The following is a 14660-nucleotide window of genomic DNA, read 5'->3' as shown; positions in this document are numbered from 1 at the left end:
GCATGGGGACCGGCAGGTTGTAAAGGGAATGGACTGAATGTGCAAATGTACCAAAGGATTCTCCTTTCTCTCCCCTTTGGTTTCCAGTTAAAACCAGTGTCCCCTTAACTCAACCAGAAACCATCCAAACAACACAAAATCCACCATTCATGACCACTTCTGTGAAGTACCGCGTCGCATCAATAAATATCATTTGCAGAGAGTACCAGCTCTAACCCACTTTCCTCTTTCCTGACTGAGGAAGGACCCAGCAGACTCCACTTTTAAAGGGTGACTGCATCCCTGAATGTGGTGGAGTGGCAGGGAAACGCTCCAGAGAGTGAGTGGGAGGCATCCAGACCCAACCTGGGGAGCAGGCCTCCCTATCAGGCTTACCCTCCTTTGGGTCTCAGATATGCCAACCCCCAAACAGGTATGTGTGCACATGCCTGTGTATGTATGCATGTTTGTGTGTATGTGTGTATCAGGGCTCATTTCTTACACTAGACACTACCAAAGGACTCCCCATTAATCCCTCTCCCACAGAGGCACAGGAGAAGTCATAGGCCTTGGTAGACTTGGTGCCAATGACCGCAGTTGTTCAGGGCAGTGCTGGGATGGAGGTGACTCAGAGGGTCTTTGCCAGTGTGTATGTCACAGTCTGCTACAGGAATGTTAAGAGGCTACTACTGCCTGACATTCCTTTGAAGGTTCAGATGGTAAGACAGCTCATTTTGCTTCGTTCAAGACCATGGAAATGTATAGTAGAAACCAATTAGATGCTATTTATTTCACAGATTTGGGATGTGCTGCAGGTGAAATCATATCCCTAGAAACAGGGCAGACGCTAAAGGATAAAATGTCACAGCAGCTGTGCTCTAGTCTTTTCACTCCTCTCATGACTGATATTTTTCTTTCCACAGGAAAGAACAAAAGACTGCTTTTTAACAAGCCCAGAACTGATTTCTGCAGCAGCAGAGGCATGCTTCAGGGGCTCTGCTAACCTGGGAGAAAGCCTCCAGGACTCTGGAAACTGTGGTGCAGAGCGCCCAGACAATTCCAGACCATTCCTTCAAGCTCAGGTGAAGAGAGAGGGTGGAGGTAATGCAACAAAGAATTCGATTCACTGAGCACAACACCTCACACCAGTCATGTTTGTTATTGGTTCTTAGGGAGGCTGGAAATTTGCCCTTAGGAATTTAGAAACAGGAAATAATTCTGAGAATTAAACCATGAAATCAAGGTGGAATGTGCCAGAGCAGAGGTCTCAAAGTTACCAGAGATGACAGGGGCTCAGCCTGCCTGAAGGGACTCTCTGAGCAGGGGCTGGTCTGCTGCGGCAGCAGAGCAGAGGGGCCTAAGAGGCCTGAGCCACAAGGGGCATTCCTCACATTCTCCTGAGCGTCCCCCTCCCCTGCCCTGCCCTGCCCTGTCTGGACCCCCCAGCAGATGGCTCCCAGAATGTTCCCCAAACTCACGTGTCTTCCTGACACGGTCCACACCGCTGCCCGCACTGGCCAGCCCCGGCTGAGGCTTGTCTGGCTGCAAGCCCCAGCGGGCCTTTTGCAGGCCTGGAAGATGTCCCTTCTGGTCTCTTTTCCTGTGAGGGTAACTGGGAACGGAAAGCCCGATGTGAATGGAACGGCAGTCTGTGGGCACAGAATAAAAGAGAGGGTAGGCAGAGTGACTGAAAGCTGGCATTTCTCCTTAATATCCTCCAGTTACAGAGAGCTGAGGCCACAGGAAAAGATCAGAAGACATGGGATTCCTGGACGGGGCCACTGGGCTTGACAGAATTCCAATTCTGAACCAACTCAGCAGTTGCTGGAAGGGGGACCTTTGGGACTATAGTTAGAATTCTTTCAGAATGAACAGAACTCCCATCTCCCCATTCTTGCTCGTCCAGAGCAGCAATAACTACATATGATTTATGACACATGGGCCAGGAGAGAGGCCTTTAGAAGGTCACAGACTTAGTCCAAAATGCCAAGTCTCAGCTTTGATTGTTAATGGGAAAATCATATGCATTTCCATCAAGGCCATTTTTACTAACAACCAAGGACCATGTGAACTACTACTTATCAGAGAAGCGAGTTAGTAAGGATTTCTCAAAAATGATTTTGTAAGCTAGAATTTTCAAGAGCTAGCAAGGACCCTAATTCAGAATTCCTCTAAGAAGCCACCACTAAATCTGTGCTCAAAGAGGCAACCCTCAGCTCTCCAGAAAGACCTTCTACTATTGCTTTCTCATCTATATTGAGTTGGTCAACAATTTTTAAAATTATTAATAGCTTTTTAGTGCAATTTTAAAATTTTAGTTGTTGGGCTTCTCTGGTGGCTCAGAGTGTAAAGCATCTGCCTGCAATGCGGGAGACCCAGGTTCGATCCCTGGGTCGGGAAGATCCCCTGGAGAAGAAAATGGCGACCCACTCCAGTATTCTTACCTGGAGAATCCCATGGATGGAGGAGCCTGGTAGGCTACAGTCCATGGGGTCGCAAAGAGTGGGACATGACTGAGCGACACTTTCACTTTCATTTAGTACAATTTTAGATTTACAGAATAATTGAGCAGATAGTACATTAAGTTCCATGTACCTAAGTTCAACCATAGTGCCACCTGCACAATTTTCCCTATTATTATTTTTAAATTTGGATATGACTGACATATAATATTATATTAATTTAAGGTGTATAATATAATGATTTGATATATGTATATCTGCAAAATGACAACCACAACAATAAGTTCAGTCAACATCCATCACCACACAAAGATATGAATTTTTTTCTTGTGATGAGAACTTTCAAAATGTAGTCTCTTAGCAACTTTCAAGCATATAATATGGTATTATTAACTATAGCCACCATACTGTACATTACATTTAGGTATCTTAGAACTAAAAGTTTGTGCCTTTTGACTGCCTTCATCCAATTCCCCACCTTCCACCGCCGGCCTCTGGTAACCCCCAACCTGTTCTCTGTTTCTATGTCTTTGGATTTTTAGATTCCACATGTAAGTGAAATCATAGAGTATTTGTCTCTCTGACTTATTTCACATAGCATAATACTCTCCAGGTCCATTCATGTTGCAAATGACAACATTTCTTCCTTTTTAAATAGCTGAATAATATTCATGTGTATATCACATTTTCTTTAAACATTCAGTTGCTGATGGACACAAGCTATTTGGGAGAAGCCACCTCATGCCCAAGGCCAGGGGCGGTGGCCCTGAGGAGCCATCCCGTACCCGAGGCCAGGGGCGGCGGCTGGGAGGAGCAACCCGAGGAGCGGTGGCTGCCCAGGCACAGGAGGGCCTGGAGGAGCTGTCCCATGTTGAAGGTCAGGAAAGGCGGAGGTAAGGAGATACCCCTTGTCCAAGGTAAGGAGCAGCGGCTGTGCTTTGCTGGAGCAGCCATGAAGAGATACTCCACGCCCAAGGTAAGAGAAACCCAAGTAAGATGGTAGGTGTTGCAAGAGGGCATCAGAGGGCAGACACACTAAAACCATACTCACAGAAAACTAGTCAATCTAATCACACTAGGACCACAGCCTTGTCTAACTCAATGAAACCAAGCCATGCCCGCAGGGCAACCCAAGACAGGCGGGTCATGGTGGAGAGGTCTGACAGAATGTGGTCCACTGGAGAAGGGAATGGCAAACCACTTCAGTGTTCTTGTCTTGAGAACCCCATGAACAGTATGAAAAGGCAAAATGATAGGATACTGAAAGAGGAACTCCCCAGGTCAGTAGGTACCCAATATGCTACTGGAGATCAGTGGAGAAATAACTCCAGAAAGAATGAAGATATGGAGCCAAACCAAAAACAATACCCAGCTGTGGATGGGACTGGTGATGGAAGCAAGGTCAGAGGCTGTAAAGAGCAATATTGCATAGGAACCTGGAATGTCAGGTCCATGAATCAAGGCAAATTGGAAGTGGTCAAACAAGAGATGGCAAGAGTGAACATTGACATTCTAGGAATCAGTGAACTAAAATGGACTGGAATGGGTGAATTTAACTCAGATGACCATTATATCTACTACTGCAGGCAGGAATCCCTCAGAAGAAATGGAGTAGCCATGATGGTAAACAAAAGAGTCTGAAATGCAGTACTTGGATGCAGTCTCAAAAACGACAGAATGATCTCTGTTCGTCTCCAAGGCAAACCATTCAATATCACAGTTATCCAAGTCTATGCCCCAACCAGTAACACTGAAGAAGCTGAAGTTGAGTGGTTTTATGAAGACCTACAAGACTTTTTAGAACTAACACCCCAAAAAGATGTCCTTTTCATTATAGGGGACTGGAATGCAAAAGTAGGAAGTCAAGAAACACCTGGAGTAACAGGCAAATTTGGCCTTGGAATGCAGAATGAAGCAGGGCAAAGACTAATAGAGTTTTGCCAAGAGAACACACTGGTCATAGCAAACACCCTCTTCCAACAACACAGGAGAAGACTCTACACATGGACATCACCAGATGGTCAACACTGAAATCAGATTAATTATATTCTTTGCAGCCAAATATGGAGAAGCTCTATACAGTCAACAAAAACAAGACCAGGAGCTGACTGTGGCTCAGATCATGAACTCCTTATTACCAAATTCAGACTCAAATTGAAGAAAGTAGGGGAAACTGCTAGACCATGCAGGTATGACCTAAATCAAATCCCTTATGATTATACAGTGGAAGTGAGAAATAGATTTAAGGGCCTAGATCTGATAGATAGGATGCCTGATGAACTATGGAATGAGATTCATGACATTGTACAGGAGACAGGGATCAAGACCATCCCCATGGAAAAGAAATGTAAAAAAGCAAAATGGCTGTCTGGGGAGGCCTTACAAATAGCTGTGAAAAGAAGAGAGGCGAAAAGCCAAGGAGAAAAGGAAAGATATAAGCATCTGAATGCAGAGTTCCAGAGAATAACAAGGAGAGATAAGAAAGCCTTCCTCAGCCATCAATGCAAAGAAATAGAGGAAAAGAACAGAATGGGAAAGACTAGAGATCTCTTCAAGAAAATTAGAGATACCAAGGGAACATTTCATGCAAACATGGGCTCAATAAAGTACAGAAATGGTCTGGACCTAACAGAAGCAGAAGATATTAAGAAGAGGTGGCAAGAATACATAGAAGAACTGTACAAAAAAGATCTTCATGACCCAGATAATCACGATGGTGTGATCACTCATCTAGAGCCAGACATCCTGGAATGTGAAGTCAAGTGGGACTTAGCATCACTACGAACAAAGCTCGTGGAGGTGGTGGAATTCCAGTTGAGCTATTTCAAATCCTGAAAGATGATGCTGTGAAAGTGCTTCACTCAATACGCCAGCAAATTTAGAAAACTCAGCAGTGGCCACAGGACTGGAAAAGGTCAGTTTTCATTCCAATTCCAAAGAAAAGCAATGCCAAAGAATGCTCAAACTACCACACAATTGCATTCATCTCACATGCTAGTAAAGTAATGCTCAAAATTCTCCAAGCCAGGCTTCAGCAATACATGAACTGTGAACTTGCAGATGTTCAAGCTGGTATTAGAAAAGGCAGAGGAACCAGAGATCAAATTGCCAACATCCGCTGGATCATGGAAAAAGCAAGAGAGTTCCAGAAAAACATCTATTTCTGCTTTACTGACTATGCCAAAGCCTTTGACTGTGTGGATCACAATAAACTGTGGAAAATTCTGAAAGAGATGGGAATACCAGACCACCTGACCTGCCTCTTGAGAAATCTGTATGCAAGTCAGGAAGCAACAGTTAGAACTGGACATGGAACAACAGACTGGTTCCAAATAGGGAAAGGAGTACGTCAAGGCTGTATATTGTCACCCTGCTTATTTAACTTCTTTGCAGAGTACATCATGAGAAAAGCTAGACTGGAAGAAACACAAGTTGGAATCAAGATTGGCGGGAGAAATATCAATAGCCTCAGATATGCAGATGACACCACCCTTACAGCAGAAAGTGAAGAGGAACTGAAAAGCCTCTTGATGAAAGTGAAAGAGGAGAGTGAAAAAGTTGGCTTAAAGCTCAACATTCAGAAAACGAAGATCATGGCATCTGGTCCCATCACTTCATGGGAAATAGATGGGGAAACAGTAGAAACAGTGTCAGACTTTATTTTTTTGGGCTCCAAAATCTCTGCAGATGGTGATTGCAGCCATGAAATTAAAAGACGCTTACTCCTTGGAAGAAAAGTTATGATAGATAGCATATAAAGTAACCTAGATAGCATATTCAAAAGCAGAGACATTACTTTGTCAACAAAGGTCCGTCTAGTTAAGGCTATGGTTTTTCCTGTGGTCATGTATGGATGTGAGAGTTGGACTGTGAAGAAGGCTCAGTGCCGAAGCATTGATGGTTTTGAACTGTGGTGTTGGAGAAGACTCTTGAGAATCCCTTGGACTGCAAGGAGATCCAACCAGTCCATTCTGAAGGAGATCAGCCCTGGGATTTCTTTGGGAGGAATGATGCTAAAGCTGAAACTCCAGTACTTTGGCCACCTCATGCGAAGAGATGACTCATTGGAAAAGACTCTGATGCTGGGAGGGATTGGGGGCAGGAGGAGAAGGGGACGACAGAGGATGAGATGGCTGGATGGCATCACTGACTCGATGGACGTGAGTCTGAGTGAACTCCAGGAGTTGGTGATGAACAGGGAGACCTGGCGTGCTGTGATTCATGGGGTTCCAAAGAGTCGGACATGACTGAGTGACTGAACTGAACTGACTATTATAAATAATGCTCCAATGAACATGAGAGTGCAGATACATTTTCAAGATAATGACTTCATTTCCTTTGACTATATATCCAGAAGTAGAATTGCTGGATCATACAGTATTTCTGTTACTAATTTTTTGAGGAATCTCCATACTGTTCTCCACAGTGTCTGCACCAATTTGCATTCCTACCAATGATGCCAAATGGTTTCCTTTCCTCCATATCTTTGCCAGCATTTGTTATCCCTTGTCTTAGATGATAGCCATCCTAACAGTTGGGAGGTGATATATCTTTGTGGTTTTAGTTTGCATTTCCCTGATGATTAATGACGTTGAGCACGTTTTCATGTACCTGTTGACCATTTGTATGTTTTCTTTGGAATGAATTCTATTCAGTTCTTCTTCCCATTAAAAAAAAGTATTTATTTAGTTAGTTAGTTTTGGCTGCACTGGGTCTTCATTGCTGCACACAGGCTTTCTCTATTTGCAGTGAGCAGGGGCTGCTCTCCTTTGCAGTGTGCGGGCTTCTCGTTGCAGTGGTTTCTCTTGTTGTGTAGCACAGGCTCAATAGTTGTGGCACTCAGGCTTAGTTGCTCCACGGCATGTGGGATCTTCCCGGACTAGGGATCAAACCAGTATCCTCTGCATTGCAAGGCAGTCTCTTAACCACTGGACCACCAGGGAAGTCCTTCTTCCCATTTTTTTAAAATGGTGTAGTCTTTTTCTTTTTTTGTAATTGAGTTTTATAAGATCTTTATATATTTTAGACTTAACCCTTTATCAGATATATGATTTTCAAATATTTTCTCCTATTCCATAGGTTGATTTTTTGTTTTGTTGACAGTTTCCTTTGCTATTCAGAAGCTTTTTAGCTTGATGTAGTTTAACTCATCTTTTATCCTGTTGCTTTTGCTTTTAATATCAAATTTAAAAAATCATCACTGAAACTGATATCAAGGAGCACACCCCTTATGTTTTCTTATAAGAATTTTATGGTATCATGTTTTACATTCAAGTCTTCAAGCCATTTTGAGTTGACTTTCCTGTATGTTTTAAGATAGGGTCCTGTTCCATTCTTTTACGTGTAGCTGTTTAGTTTTCCCAGCATCATTTATTGAAGAGACTATCTTTCCCCATCATATATTTTGTCTCCTTTGTTGTAAATTAATTGACTATATATGTGTGGGCTTATTTCCAGGCTCTCCATTGATCTTTATTGATCTATATGTCTGGTTTTATGCCAATATCATGCTGAATACTAAAGCTTTGTAATATAGTTTGAAATCAGGAAGTGTGATCTTCAAGCTTTGTTCTTCTTGCTCAAGATTGTGTTGGTTATTCAAGGTCCTTTATAGTTTCATATGAATTTGTGGATTTTTAAAAAATATATCTGTGGGGAAAAGTGTCACTGAAATTTTGATTGGGATTCCATTGAATCTGTAGGTTGCTTTGGGTAATATGGACGTTTTAACAATATTCATTCTTCCAACCCATGAGCATGGAATATCTTTCCATGTATTTGTGTTGTCTTAAATTTCTTCCATCAGTGTTTTATAGTTTTCAGTGTACAGATCTTTAATCTCGTTGGTTAAATTCATTTCTAGGTTTTGACACAATTGTAAATGGAACTATTTTCTTAATTTCTCTTTCTGACAGTTCATTATTAGTATAGAGAAATGCAACTGATTTTTTGTATATTGATTTTGTATGCTGAAATCTTAATTTTTTTTAGTTCTAACAGTTTGGTAGAATTTGGGGGGTTTTCTATTTATAATAGCATGCCATCTACAAATAGAGACAGTTTTACTTCTCCCTTTCAAATTTTAAAATTTCTTCCTCTTATCTTTTCTCTCTTGTCTAATTGCTCTGGCTAGGACTTCCAGTACTATTTTGAATAAAAGTGGCAAGAGTGAGCATCTTTGTCTTATTCTTGATCCTAGAGGAAAAGTTTCAGCTTTGTTTCCATGGTGGCTCAGATGGTAAAGCGTCTGCCTGCAATGTGGGAGACCTGGTTTCAATCCCTGGGTGAGGAATATCCTCTGGAGAAGGAAATGGCAACCCACTCCAGTACCCTTGCCTTGAAAATTCCATGGATGTAGGAGCCTGGTATGCTACAGTCCATGGGATCACAAAGAGTTGGACATGACTAAGTGGCTTCAATTTCCTTTTCTCTCCTTTCCTATGGTGTTAGCTATGGGCTTGTCACACGTGGCCTTTATTATATTAAGATACATTCCCTCTATACCCAGTTTGTTGAGTGATTTTTTAAAATCATGAATGGATGTTACGTTTTGTCAAATGCTTTTCCTGCATCTATTGAGATGACCATATAATTTTTATTCTTCTTTTCATTATTGTCGCATATCACATTGATTAATTTGTGATAAAAGTTTTCCTTAGGGCTGATCAGCAACTATTGATCAGCAGCTGATCATTATGACTATTTTTGAGGCCCAAGAAAGCAAGCAAGCAAGAAAGAAAGTGAAGTCATTCAGTTGTGTCTGACTCTGCAACCCCATGGACTGTAGCCTACCAGGCTCCTCCGTCCACGGGATTCTCCAGGGAAGAGTGCTGGAGTGAGTTGTCATTTCCTTCTCCAGAGGATCTTCCCAACCCAGGGATTGAACCTGGGTCTCCCGCGTTGCAGGCAGACATTTTATACTCTGAGCCACCAGGGAAGCCCAACAATTAAAATTTGAAAGACTGTGGCAGACTGAGAAATTAGACTTTGTGTTCTTACATCAAGCTCTACATTAACTTTGTTTTTTTCTGTTGTTGCTGTTTGTAGTTTTTTCTGGAGGAGAGGCTACCTCTTGATTCAAATTCCTGAAATTGACATACCAGATGCTTGGGCATCAGGGACTGCACATGTGAAACCACATGGAGCTGATCCTTGAAGAAGCATGTCTAAACCTTTTAGAGACATGTTGGGTGTCCATTCTGCTAAGCCTACTTGTGTGTGCCTACTCTGGCTGGTGCATTCCTAGGCACTGGAGAGTAAGGTTACCTGGATGTTAGTGTCCAGATCTCTTTAGAATTCCAGCTCACCCCACCACCTCCTTGCTTGCTCTTCTGGATCCTCAGTCTTCCTTGGGTTAATGGGGTTAATGAGAAATGTGAGGCAGACATGTTTATGAAGTGCAGCCTCGCTTCCTAGTGAACCAGTATCAGAATGACTGATGCTTTTCCTTCCTTCTGTCCCCCACCCTAAGCCTGAGCAAAGCTAGAATTTGAGGTAAGCCACAAACACCAATATTTAGAGGTAAGCAGTTCTACTCTAGGTGGCACTGATGATAAAGAACCCACCTGCCAATGCAGGAGACAAAGAGACACAGGTTTGATCCCTGGGTTGGAAAGATCCCCTAGAGAAGGAAATGGCAACCCACTCCAGTATTCTTGCCTGGAGTAACTGGTGGGCTATAGTCCAAAGGGTCGCACAGAGTTGGACATAACTGAAGTGACTTAGTAGGCAGGCAGGCAGTTCTACTCTAAAGGTTTAGCATTCTTGATTCTTTTAATGATGAGATTGCATTCTCCGCCCTGAGGCCAGGAATGGAGATGGGAAGCAGAGATGTAACAGAAAGGCCTTTACCCAGTGTTAGCTGCCCTGGGTACTCCCTGGCTTGTTCTTCCCTTGCTGTATGACCATGCGCACTGGGACTCAGTGTTCTCACCGATACTGCAGGAATGAAAATTCTTTCTCTACTAACTAGGCATGGTTTTTGAGAAGGCAGAATAGAATGGTGAATGGGAACATGATTATGAAAACTGTGCAAAGAGCACCCTTTTAAAAAAAAAAATCAGGGGAGATGGCTGTCAGGGACATATTTTGCTTTTGCCCTGAATCTAACTTGTCTTATTTTTTTCTACTATAACCATCAGAGTGTGGCTGTTCAGCTAGTGAACTGTAGGGAATCACTAACCCACTCCAAAGCTTCTTTCTTTGCTCGTACAACCTGTTCTCTCCCTGTGAACATTTTGTAGTTTGGCTCAGGAGAGTGCCAGCTTCTCACCACGTTCTTCTCCATCAGCAGCCCTAGAGTGGTGCTACACGTTCCTCAGCTCAGGGAGCATCAAGCTGGATAGGAAGATTGCTACCTCCTTCCAAAAAGGTTGGGGTAGTGCCTCTTTATAAACTCTGTGGCTGCTTTTCTGTAGAATGTAGGATACTTAGGGTCTCTGGGTAAGAAATTCTGAAGCAACAAAAATATCACTACTCAATACCCTCTTTTACTGGTTTTAACTGAGCTGCTATTTTTAAAATCTATAAAATGTTTATATTTGGCATTTAGTATGATTTGTAGAGCTTGTAAAATTGAGTTTGATTTTATATTGGGGAAGCTATGCCATAATCCTAGCAAAATCCAAGTTACCGGTCTCCAATATGACCACGTGGTCCCTTTAAGATATGGTTAAAGCTAGTCCCACCAGATCTAGGGTAGACACCGTGGGTGGGTCAGGGGAAAGGGACAAGCTCCGTAGTTTCCTCCAACTGAAAGGGCTGTTATAAAGCTATCCAAGGGAAATCTAGACCCTCTGAGAATTTGCATCAATTTCTCACTGTGACCTTACTTACCTTCCTGATCCTGACATCGCCTCCTGTAGTTAGTGGGGTCCAGCTTCCCTACCCCAGCCTCTTCCTCTTCCACCTTCATATCTATAAAGTAAAAGATGAACACAACCTCAAAGTGTACACAACATAAAAAGGTAGAGTTTCAAGGAGAAATGGTCAAATTCATACTCACAGTGGAAGACCTTAGTGCAGATGAAAAAAATTAAGACAAAAGAACATATAAACAAATTGAGGAAACTCAAATACATGTATGGTGGGGAAAGTGAAAGTGAAAGGCACTCAGTTGTGTCTGACTGTTTGTGACCCAATGGACTATATAGTTCATGGCATTCTCCAGGCCAGAATACTGGAGTGGGTAGCCTTTCCCTTTTCTAGGGGATCTTCCCAACCCAGGAATCCAACCAGGCTCTCCTGCATTGCAGGCAGATTCTTTACCAACTGAACAATCAGGGAAGCCATATGCTGGGGAATATTCCATTTGTACTTGAAAAAAGGGGTGTGCTTTTTCAAGTACACATGGAATATTTACAAAGAGCACACAAAGAGAACACATAAACTAGGTCTTGGGAAAGCTTTAGTAAATTGTAAAGAATCTATATCATACTTCTATAGTATTAATAAGATAACAAAAACAATCCCCCCAAAACTATATATATTATCTGTGGAGTCAGCATTCATGAATTCCACAAATCATGAATTTGAATCTGTCATGCATTAGCAACTATTTACATAACATTTACATTGTATTTATAACTCTTTACTTAGTATTTACATTGTTAGATATTATAAGTAATCTAGAGATGATTTAAAGCATACAGGAAAATGGTTTATATACAAATACTATGCTATTTCATATAAGGGACTTAAGCATCACAGATTTTGGTATGGAGGAGAAAGCCTGAAACAAATCCTCCACAGATACCAAAGAATGACTGTATATATAAATAAACATTTATTTATAAATGTATATATAATAAATGTATTATATATACATATATATGGAAACTAAAATAATCTCTAATGATGGATTTTATAGAAAATCACAATGGAAATTATTTCATATTTAGAAGTGAACAATTACAACTTGAAACTTGTGGGGTGTAATATACTTAGAGTGAGAAAGAAGGAAGAAAGGAAAGAAAGAGGGAGAGAGCAGAGTAGAAGGAAAATAAATATGATAAGCATTTAACCAAAGAACCTACAGAAAGAATAAGAGAGAAAAGAAAGCAGATTGTTAATATAAAAGATGAAAGCAAAAATTATGAAATAGAAAGCAATCAAGCATAGAGATGGTTAATAAATCTGAAGGCAATTATTTGAAAAGATTATTAAAATAGGAAAATCATGCAAGACTAATCAAGAAGAATATTCATAAGTAAACATAATTTGGAATGAAAAAGGGATGTAACTGCAAATAGAGAATTTAAAAATTATAAGTGAATGCCTTGAAAAATTTCATGCCAATATATTTAACTTAGATAATAATAGCAACTATTGTTACAATATGCTAGGCACTGTTTTAAATGCTCTGCTCTGCATATATGAATTACTTGAATCTTTGTTATGAAATAAGTAACATTATTGTTCCCATTTTCCAGATGAGGAAACTGAGGCACAGAGAGCTTAATTGACTGCTTAAATGGGGGAACAGGGATTCAAACCCAGACTGTCTGAAACAGTTTCTGGAACTAGACACAAACTCTTAGCCACAAGGCTAATAAATAGATACTTGATTAGGAAAATAATGGAAATAATCAAATAACTTAAAAGAATTAGAATATCTGAATTAACCAGTAACCATTAATTGAAAGGGCTTCTCTGGTGGCTCAGTGGTAAAGAATCCGCCTGCCAATGCAGGAGACGTGAGTTTGATCCCTGGTTGGAAAGATTCCCTGGAGAAGGAAATGGCTACCCCCTCCAGTATTCTTGCCTGCAAAATCCCATGGAGAGAGGAGCCTGGCAGGATATAAGTTCAGTTCAGTTCAGTTCAGTCACTCAGTCGTGTCTGACTCTGCGACCCCATGAACTGCAGCACGCCAGGCCTCCCTGTCCATCACCAACTCCCGGAGTTCACTCAGACTTATGTCCATCGAGTTGGTGATGCCATCCAGCCATCTCATCCTCTGTCGTCCCCTTCTCCTCCTGCTCCCAATCCCTCCCAGCATCAGAGTCTTTTCCAATGAGTCAACTCTTCACATGAGGTGGCTAAAGTACTGGAGTTTCAGCTTTAGCATCATTCCTTCCAATGAACACCCAGGACTGATCTCCTTTAGAATGGACTGGTTGGATCTCCTTGCAGTCCAAGGGACTCTCAAGAGTCTTCTCCAACACCACAGTTCAAAAGCATCAATTCTTCGGCGCTCAGCCTTCTTCACAGTCCAACTCTCACATCCATACATGACTACTGGAAAAACCATAGCCTTGACTTTTGTTGGTAAAGTAATGTCTCTGCTTTTCAACATGCTATCTAGGTTGGTCATAACTTTCCTTCCAAGGAGTAAGCGTCTTTTAATTTCATGGCTGCAGTCACCATCTGCAGTGATTTTGGAGCCCCCTAAAATGAAGTCTGACACTGTTTCCACTGTTTCCCCATCTATTTGCCATGAACTGATGGGACCAGATGCCATGATCTTCGTTTTCTGAATGTTGAGCTTTAAGCCAACTTTTTCACTCTCCTCTTTCATTTTCATCAAGAGGCTTTTTAGTTCCTCTTCACTTTCTGCCATAAGGGTGGTGTCATCTGCATATCTGAGGTTATTGATGTTTCTCCCAGCAATCTTGATTCCAACTTGTGCTTCTTCCAGCCCAGCATTTCTCATGATGTACTCTGCATATAACTTAAATAAGCAGGGTGACAATATACAGCCTTGATGTACTCCTTTTCCTATTTACAGTCCAAGGAGTCACAAAAGAGTCAGACATGACTTAGTGACTAAACAACAACAGCACTAATTGAAATGGTTATGCTGCCTTTTGAAAAGCATTATTGAAACTGCTTTGTAGGTACAAAAGGATCATCATATTATTTTTTCTATTTAATAATTTTATCTGTTATTTTTTCTATTTTTATTGTTTGAAAATTTTCTATTATGAGAAGAAAAATAAACACCAGAAGAAGACAGTTTTTTAAAAATGCTTTACCTGAACCATCAAGTATTACATAGTCTTTAACTTATACAAAATTGTTCTCAAAGTAGGGAAAGGGGAGTTGGAGGCTGTCAATATATCTGAAGACCAGGATAAAGGATGCAGCTGAAAACAGGAAGCTTGGTTGAAAGTCTTCATAAGGACTAAGGTAAATCCTCAGATCTCTCCCCTAAGTTCAGTCTCCTAGAATGGTTCCCCTACCCCAGAAGATGGAAAGGTTAGCTCAGAAGGCCCTTGAAT

At 41.4% G+C, this 14660-nt stretch overlaps 1 protein-coding gene across 2 annotated transcripts in view; it reads right to left on the bottom strand.

Annotated features, from left to right (window-relative positions):
* The window catches only part of SLC4A5 (solute carrier family 4 member 5), a 92809-nt gene extending 81454 nt beyond the window's left edge, over positions 1 to 11355 (bottom strand). For both annotated transcript variants that reach the window (XM_040223862.1, XM_040223863.1), the window contains exons 1-2: positions 11277 to 11355; positions 1458 to 1628 (exon numbers count right to left, since the gene is read on the bottom strand). In XM_040223862.1, coding sequence (XP_040079796.1) covers positions 1458 to 1628; positions 11277 to 11355 — 250 coding nt within the window. The remainder of the gene's footprint in view (positions 1 to 1457; positions 1629 to 11276) is intronic.
* Between the last annotated feature and the right edge of the window lie 3305 nt (positions 11356 to 14660).

The sequence above is a fragment of the Oryx dammah genome, unplaced genomic scaffold, assembly GCF_014754425.2.
Source record: "Oryx dammah isolate SB20612 unplaced genomic scaffold, SCBI_Odam_1.1 HiC_scaffold_25, whole genome shotgun sequence".
Lineage (NCBI taxonomy): Eukaryota > Metazoa > Chordata > Mammalia > Artiodactyla > Bovidae > Oryx > Oryx dammah.
The sequence above is the reverse complement of the archived record's forward strand: the minus strand, read 5'-3'. Positions and strand labels throughout refer to the sequence as shown.